The 9,066-nt window shown below is 35.8% G+C and overlaps 1 protein-coding gene across 2 annotated transcripts; it reads left to right on the top strand.

Moving 5' to 3' along the window:
• The first annotated feature begins 467 nt into the window (after positions 1–467).
• Positions 468–6,698, top strand: LOC114291045 (chitinase-like protein). 2 transcript variants are annotated; one of them, XM_028235042.2, is made up of 5 exons: positions 469–906; positions 4,047–4,097; positions 5,272–5,405; positions 6,100–6,200; positions 6,320–6,698. In XM_028235042.2, the coding sequence occupies exons 1-5, from the start codon at positions 520–522 to the stop codon at positions 6,499–6,501; spliced, it is 855 nt and encodes a 284-aa protein (XP_028090843.2). In that variant the 5' UTR covers positions 469–519; the 3' UTR covers positions 6,502–6,698. The 2 variants fall into 2 exon arrangements, with proteins under 2 accessions (XP_028090853.2, XP_028090843.2); XM_028235052.2 differs by lacking the exon at positions 4,047–4,097 and having other exon boundaries at positions 468–906.
• Positions 6,699–9,066: the final 2,368 nt, after the last annotated feature.

The following is a 9,066-nucleotide window of genomic DNA, read 5'->3' as shown; positions in this document are numbered from 1 at the left end:
ATAACCATGATTACTTCGGTCATATTGGAGTTCGGCCATGGTAAAACCATCTCACTTGGTTTAAGCAGTGAGGATGTGTTGAAGGATAAGCATCATCTTTCAAGAGTATGAATCTTAGGAGGACTCTGCATGGAGGAGTAGAAGCCCTACTAGGATTGTGCCACACGAAACCTATAAAAGCTCACAAACATCATCTTTGGAGGGGTAACACAAAAAGTTTACTTTCTGAATACACAGAGCATATTGTCTATTGTCTAGTTGCTGACTTAGGCATCGAAGGGGTTTCCGGCACACGCCCGCCGGCTAGCTCACGTTTGTGTTTTCAGGTGATAAAACGACGACATATAGAGGAGTGAAGACTTGATCAACAGGATTATACAAGAAGATTTATTTATTTCCCGTATAAATCTAAATTTAGGTAAATTAAAAAAATATATATCTCAATCCGTCGACTTGAATGAACTATTAATACCGTTCGACATGTGACGAATTGGTTCGAACTAACCAACCATCATCACCATGAAGTCTGGTCTGCTCACTGCTCATTCCCTTCAATTCTGTGGCCTCGCTCCAACTCATCACAATCCCTTTCTCAGAACCCCTTCTTCTTCTTCTTCTTCTTCTTCTTCAAATCCCATCTCTGTTGTGACTTTGCGAATCAAGCCCTCTCGTTCTTGTTGGCTCACACTTTGTTCCTCCTCCATCCCCTCAAATTCGAATACCAAATCGACCACGAATCAAACAGAAGAGACTTCGAATCCTAATCTTGATGTAGAAGAGAACGACACGACACAGCAGAATCGATGGACAGTCCAAGTGGGAAGCCCCACTGTTCCGTCTCTTCCAATGTCCAAATTGAGCTTGAGCGATCAAGCTTTCTTTCTCCTGGCCTTCATTGCTTGCACGGTACCTGTTTAATTTTTTTTTTTTTTTTGTTTTTTTTTTTTTTGTTGTTAAATTCAATTTTCTAGTTCTATACTCTTTGATTCTGAGTTTACCACGTACGAACTAGTTTTTGGATTATGCTTTGATAATGGGCAATTATTACGATATCAATGATTTGAAAATGGGTATTAAATGTTCAAGAGTTGCTCTAAGGATTATGGGTAGGGGTGTTCGCGGATCGGTTTTGTGCGGTTTGCGGTTCGGTTTTGACCCGCCCGCATTTATGCGGTTTGGGAAAAAGTCAACCCGCAACCGCCCGCAGTGCGGTTTGCGGTTTGTGCGGATAGGGTTTGCAAATGTGCGGGCGGTTGCGGGCGGTTTGCGGTTTACACTTAACACTTTTTTTCTTTAAAAATTAATTTTCGAGTTTTTTTTTCCCTGCGAATTTAGGCATCAAATTCATTTTATATATTTGTGATAACAATTTTTTGATGAGTTTACAAATAAAAGTTGAATATCAATCCATTAAATGAAAGTACCCAAAACAAAGAGACCTTACACTAGCATTTTTGCCATGAAAAAAAATGTATATCAATGCATTAAAGGTTGTACTCAATTAGAATTGCCAGTTCAGTAATCAATAATCAAACTATAAGTTCTATCGACCATTAGAAGGAAAATTTTATTAGGAAAAAGTGGATGAATCACCAATGAAAATCATATAAGAAACCAAGTTTAGGACTTGATAATTCTACGGCATTAAGAAAGTTGAGAAATACTTAAAAATAAGGATCCTATAGTGTCATAGATAATATAATGGTGCTCCTGTAAAAGTTACAAAGTTGGTATATAAAAAGTAAAAATAATAATAATAATAATAATAATAATTAAAGTGCGGGCGGTTTTTGCGGGTTGCGGGTTTAAACCGCGACCCGCCCGCAACCCGCAAATTTGTCATATTTCAAACCGCATCCGCCCGCATTTTGTTTGCGAAACCGTCCATTTATATGCGGGTTGGGCGGATTGGGCGGTTTGAGCGGTTCGGATAAACCGTTGCCCACCCCTAATTATGGGTTGTGGTTCAATCCGGGAGTGGGTTTCTTTGGAATTTACCTTTTCTGCTTGATTTGATTTTGCCTCTGATTTAATTTTAGAGTGTTTATGTTATGTTGAGGAAACTATTATAATCTTCTATTGTTTTAATCTCTCTTTTCTATCCAAACAAAAGGGGAAGAAGTCACAATCTTTTCTTTTCTTTTCTTTTATTTTCTCTTATAAATTACTAAATCATTTCTTTTCTTTGCTCTCCTAGTTACCAAACATAGTGTAAGTCACTCACCATACCCTCTAGTATTAATGTCCATATTCGATAACCTTTTCTCCTACTTTTGTGTCTTGTAGGACGATACTGTGCTAGATTACGTATTGCTATGCTTGTGTATGGTTTAGCACTCTACTTTTGATCATTCTGTCATTTTTTGTTGCTCTTCCAAGGGGACTATTGTCTTGATTGTTTATGTGAATGATATTAGTATCTATGCTTGTGATTATATTGATATTGATGATTTGAAACACTGTTTGAGTCAAGGACTTGGGTGCTTTTCGCTATTTTGTTGGGATTGAGGGTTGCTTGTTCTTCATGGGGCATCTCTCTATTTCAAAGGAAATATGGACTTGATCTTCTATTTGAGACTGAGCTCTTGGGTGCTCAACCTATACTCTCATGGATTGTACTGTTAAGCTTGACGGTGAACACATGGAACTGTTTCTTGATGATGGTGTGGTTAGCTAGTATATGTATGCTACTCGTTGTCATCATTTTGAAGCTATTTGTTGTATCTCGTGTTACTTAACTAAAGACTTCACTTGGACGAGGACTGCCATATCGGCCTCCTCCTTCCTTTTGTCTTTGTTTATGATTAGCTTTTGTGATGCTAACTGTGCTGGAAATTGTACTGCGAAGCTATCCACTTCTAGCTATTGTACTTTTGTAGGAGGTAATCTTGTTACTTGGTTGGCACAATGAAAAGCTTAGCGTTGTTGTTCACTGTACTGTTAAGGCCTAGTATAGAGCTATGATTCATACTTCTCCTGAGATGTTAGGGTTCGATCTCTTCTTTAGGATCTTGGTATTCCTGTTTTAAATTCTATGTGAATGTATTCTAACAATCAAGTTGTAATATTTATTCTTAATAATCCTAATTTTCATGAGCGCACTAAACATATTGAGATTGACTGTCATTTTATTCGAGACTTGAAACATATTCGACTTCCTTTGTTCGCTCATGATCAATTGGGTGATATTCTCATGAAGCCATTAGCATGTTCTTCATTTAGCATTTGTCTTCAAAACTGGGCATGCTTGATTTGTAAACTCCGACTTAAGAGGGAGTGTAGAGTATTTCGTTTATTTATGTTATGTTGATGGCACTTTTGTAATCGTCTATTGTTTTATGGTAAATTACACTTTTCACTCAACTTTTAATAGAATTTCACTTTCGTTATTCATTTTCTAATTGTAACAATTAAGTCTTCAAACTTCAACCTTTGTTTCAATGTATTCCTTCCTCCGTCACGCACCATTAAAACATTGACAGTAAGTGCTCATATAATGGCCATATGAGCAAGTTTTAAAGGCATTTTGGGGGGGGGGGGGGGGGGGTGTTGGCAAATTCTACCTTGGCCTTCATGTTTCAACTTTCACTCAAATTTTAAACAGTGAGGTGACAGGAGGACTACATTTAAGCTCGGGGTGAAGTCTAAGGACTTAATTGTTGCAATTAAAAAGTTAGGAACCAAAGTGAAATTCAGGTGAAAAAGTGAGGGTGAAAAGTATAATTTACCCTATTTTTAATATAACTTCCTCTAAGGTAGAGGAGGATTTGCTATATACCCAAAACCTATTTGTCTAATTCTCTTCTTCTTCTCCTCTTCTTTCTCTTCTAATTTTAACCTGAATTTCTCATATTTTACACTTCAACCATTAATATGTGTGTTCTGCTTTTTATAATATGATTAGTCTTTTTTCTTATCTTTTTCTTTTTCTTCTTTTTTTTTTTTGGGTGTGTGTGTGTGTGTGTCCTAATTTGTTCTAGTTCAGTACCTCAGTTATGATAATTTGGCTCCGTATTACTAATGCAACTGAAATGTGATGGATGCAGACATCTGTGGCCTTTATGAGCCTTGTCACCGCAGCAGTACCAACACTATTTGTAAGTTATGCAACGTTCTGCTTGGTAGCAATCTTTTTTGCTTTAATGTTTAAACCAACTATATGTGGGTTGTAGTATGTGTTTATTGGAACCTACATTACTCCCATGGATTCCCACAATGTTATTTGGAATAACTATTGTATGCATTGAAATGAAATGCATAAAACTCGATGATTTTCAGTGTAAGCATGTTCTGGACTTCCATTGATTAATTTACGAATATCAAGCTTCATCTTCGCCTCTTTTCAACTTGGGCACAGAAGAGGAGACAACATGTTAGCATTTGTGTTAGTGACACAGTGAAATAGTGCAGATACCAAAACTTAATTGTGATGGATTAGATTAGGGTAAATTACACTATTCACCCTTCAATTTTCATTTGGATTTCACTTTGCTCTTTCATTTTCTAATTGCAAAAATTAAATCTTGATGCTTCAATTCTTGTTTCAATGTAATCCTCCTATCACTCACCTTTGAGAAAATTGACAGGGAATGCTCACTGGCCACGTGAGCACGTTTTAATGCCATTTAGGGAAAAAAAAATTATGCAAATATTACACTTCTCACTCTCTTACTTTACCTCAAATTCCGCTATCGTCTTTCATATCTTAACTTTCATTCAAATTTTAAATGGTGAGTTGACAGGATGACTACTTTGAAATTTGGGTTGAAGTCCAAGGACTTAATTGTTGAAATTGAAAGGTAAAGGACCAAAGTGAAATTCATGGGTTCACTCTCTTCTTTAGTTTTGCTTCTTCTTTGTTTGGTTGGTTGTAACCAATGCCCATTGCCCAAGGCTTCTACCTATGGCAAGGTGTGGGAGAGGTTGTAGGTAGGCATCATTACTAGTGCACATGGCTCATAACTTTTTCTCTCTATTCTTTTTTTATCATTAGTGTTGCTTCACTTTTTTTTAGGCTGACATATGTTGAGGAACAAAGTTCCCCAGTAAAGAAAAAAGAAAAAAGATCTGCATGGTAGGGGTTTTTCTTTTTTAAAAAAAAGAAAGAAAGTAAAGCTCCCAACTTTCTTTACCTTGTGACTTGTCACAAATTGATGCATGACAAGGCCTTAACCTTGAGGTCCACTCTGTTATTCTTTGTATAAATTACATTTTTTGTCTTTGGAGCATGGCATCTATAGACTTAATTCTGTTTTCCTGTTTGTTTGTTAGGCAATGCGTAGAGCTGCAATATCTCTTTCAAAGCTGGCAGACACTGCTCGCGAGGAGCTCCCTAGTACAATGGCTGCAATCAGGCTCTCCGGCATGGAAATAAGTGATCTTACTCTAGAATTGAGTGACTTAAGGTAACATATCGAATTCTTCTATATGATGTGTTGTTTTGAACCTGATCAGGAATTGTACTCCAAAATTAGAAGTATTACAATGAAGCCCCACACCTGCTTAAACAACAAGCTTCTCTACCATGATTTCCTTGATTAGCAGCACTTGGGGCCATAAAAATGGTTTACTGTTTTGAATGGGCAAACAAAGTTTTTAACTCCCTAGACTGTTGATCTAAAATTTTGAACACTGGCTTACACCACCAAAATTTTGATCACCTAGTCTACTCCAAAAAATTTGAACATTTGGCCCACTCTACCAAAATTGTGAACACCCAGCTTACTCTGCCAAAACTTTGTATACGTTATCTGTTAAGCTATGTTTCGAAGACAAGAATTGAAAGGTGGAAAGAGAATCTCATTCTAGTTCTCCATTCCGTTGTTTGTGTGCATCCAAAAATAAAATGTGATTCCCAGTTAGCTTCCAAACACATAAATTGGCAGACTCGAACCCTTGACCTGCTAGTGAAATGCAAAGACTAAGGGCCAACAAACTAGCCCCATTGGTTAGATGATATATATTGACAAGCGCAATTTATTTTATATAATTTGTAAAATTTAATCTTTTGAATGTCTACCTTGTGAAAAATTCTTGGACACAGGACTGCTTTGATTACCTATCATCATTACTCTCGTTTGGAATTTTTGGAATTTTCAGCCAAGAGATAGCTGATGGGGTCAACAAATCTGCTCAAGCTGTGCAAGCGGCTGAAGCTGGAATTCGGAAAATAGGTTCTTTTGCTCGCCAACAAACTATGTGTATGTCATCATATATGCATGTGCTTTCTACTTTGTTCGCTTCACGAAATTGTTCAAGTCATATTTTTTTAAAATCAGAACCAATCATGATTAATTAATTGCTTTGCGTGTATGAACAGCGATGATTCAGGAGAGGGCAAACCTGCCCACAATCCCTTTGCAGCCCGTTGTTGCAGGGGCTGCAATGAAGACTTCTCGTGCTGTTGGCCATGCCACGAAGACTTTTATGAACATGATCTCTAGAGGAGAGCTTGGCGCGGAAAATGAAAGTGAAAACCTAGCTGATAGATTAGAAATATAGCAAGCTTACGAGTTCCTATTGTTTTAGTACCCATTGTCATCAACCCAGAAGTTGTAGTTTATAATTGAGATTAGACGTGTTTAAAATTAGTTATTGCGAGCTCGGTATGACAGATAGGATTTGCTTTGTATACATAGGATAAACATGTACATTTTACCTCCTAATATTTCAGGATTGTAAAGAGATTTATTTTGCTATTTTGTTGCTGGTTTGTACTCGGATTTGGGGTTGGGCGTATTTCAAATCCAAAGCCCCAAAACAAATGAGAAAAACTACTCCCTCAGACATAACTATCCAGATTTTTCTGGATAATGTGTTGTATGGTGGAGATTAAATTTGAATAGTGTGGGATTCATCTATAGAATAAATCTGAATCACAATATAATTATTCTAGGTTGATAAGTCTGGGTTCATAGTATTCCTCAAAACAAATAACCGCATTGATTTTCATAATGACTAAAATCTAAGAATTTCAGTAGGGCATTATTTTCCAACTAACATCATCTCTTAGCTTTTGAAAATGTTAGACATTCCAATTTCAAGGATTATCACGAAATTGAGGAATATTATTAATTTTGGTAATAATCAATGAAGTTTTACACCTTTATACATAAATAAAAATGATATACATACTATTTTTTAAATTCACTTTTTAGATTCAGTGATGTCAATAAGATGATTAGTTAATAATTAAAAAATAAATGAGAGAAATAATTGGTTTAGATATTTAATAGAATGTTACATCATTAGTCTAAAAAGTGAGTTTAATTTTTGAGTCTATTCGTAATAATAAAGTAAAATAAAAAATTACAACAAATATATAGCAAATTTAAGTGAAGCCCAAATTAGTCCTAACAATCATGCCATCTAATATAGTGCAGTAAAAGAAGTCGCATGATAATCAGCTTTAAGTGGGGTATTAATCGAATAAGTTCGGGTTTGAGTTTTTCAAGTAATTACTCAAAAATGATTTACAAAAGTTGATTGAGAAGCTGAGGCCGAAATACTACTAACTTCTGTTTTTAAATTCCAATGGTTGTCAAAATAATAAAAGTGCTCTTATTAACATCTCATAAATTATTTTGAATTTTTTAGAGTGCTGCTATTAGCACCTACTAAAATTCTTTGGACCCCCTATTTCTTTGGACTCCAACCCTAAACTCTAAATTTTAATAATATTTTTTTGGACACCCCACTTATTACCAAAACTACCCATATTCATAATATTTTCACAATGAAATGCACACCCACCTAATTTTTCATCCATCTCCTTCCCTGACTCACTCAATCTTTAGAGTTTGGAGCTTTGGTCCAGTACAGTTCCTCCAACCTCCCCATTGCGTAAGGATGGTAATTCACTCTCATACCCTTCTTCACTACTGTCCTATCTGGCAACACGTCATTCTTTAAAGCTTGCTTTCCGTCAATGGGATGGGTGGGTAGAGTCTCATGGTCTCGCTCAGTGACGCATGTGTGTAAACCATGTCTTTCACTTCTTCGTAGATCGGAGCTTCAGATTTTTCATTGATTTCTTTGAAAATCTCAGTTTCTACATTTGGATTTTTGGAGACAAGCCAGAAGAACCAGATTAAAGCTTTCATCTAAATGCCCTGAACTTAAGAATCTCGATAGGAGATCAGCAGATTCGAGTGATAATTTTGAATTTGTTCACCACTGTGTAGCCGAAAAAATGTATTTTATTCAGAACTGTTTTGTCAAACAATAACAATCCTGTCAGCACTGTATGTCCGAACAAAATTTGTTCATCACTGTGTAACTTGAATCCATTCCAATTCACAACTTAAAATAACATGAATTAAACCCATTCAAAATACATAACTTAAATCCATTCCAATTCACTCTTTTCCATTCTAAGTTAGTTTAACAAAGAAAATTACATAACTGACTATCTGCATTGATGTTCGGAATCTATGTATTGAACGAAAGGATTATGTTCAGTACTGTATTACCGAACATAATTCTAATAGTCAGCAAACCAGTACCGAACAGCTCGAACAAAACAAGAACAACCGAAAACGACCGAGAATGTTAATATAAGACAGATAAACTTATTAATGGAACGCCAGTCTCACTAGAATTGTTGTCCTCGTCCTCCATTGCTCTACACAGTAAAATAAGTGATGAAGTATACGTTATAGTTGAAGCAAAACTTTCAAGTTCAATAGCGTTGATGATGCTGATGAAGATGACACATTCAAGATTTAAGATGATTATGAAAAATAATAGATTTAGGGTTTATATTAATTGGTTATGAAAAGTAATAGATTTAGGGTTTACAAACATGGAATACGTATAGTTGGAGTTGGGGGAGGTGGGGGTGGGGGTGGGGGTGAGGGTGGGTGTCCAATATTATAGAGTATTAGTTCTTATTGATAGGTGGGTGTTCCATTTAATAATGTCTTTTAATGTAATTTTACTTTAGGGTATAATTGTAATAAAAAAAATTATAAAATGAGGAGTCCAAAGAATTTTGGCAGGTGCTAATAGCAGCACTCATCTTTTAATTTTAATTTTTTTTATTACAATAATAACCTCAAATAAAAT

This window comes from Camellia sinensis, chromosome 6, assembly GCF_055761805.1.
Source record: "Camellia sinensis isolate YWXY chromosome 6, ASM5576180v1, whole genome shotgun sequence".
NCBI lineage: Eukaryota > Viridiplantae > Streptophyta > Magnoliopsida > Ericales > Theaceae > Camellia > Camellia sinensis.
The sequence above is the reverse complement of the archived record's forward strand: the minus strand, read 5'-3'. Positions and strand labels throughout refer to the sequence as shown.

What these genes read in the sequence shown, in the direction of transcription:
- LOC114291045 (XM_028235042.2), top strand. Translation starts at nt 520, where the DNA reads ATGAAGTCTGGTCTGCTCACTGCTCATTCCCTTCAATTCTGTGGCCTC. An exon ending in CTAGAATTGAGTGACTTAAG is followed by an intron (nt 5,406 to 6,099) that starts GTAACATATCGA and finishes TGGAATTTTCAG; the next exon opens with CCAAGAGATAGCTGATGGGG. An exon ending in TGCTCGCCAACAAACTATGT is followed by an intron (nt 6,201 to 6,319) that starts GTATGTCATCAT and finishes GTGTATGAACAG; the next exon opens with CGATGATTCAGGAGAGGGCA.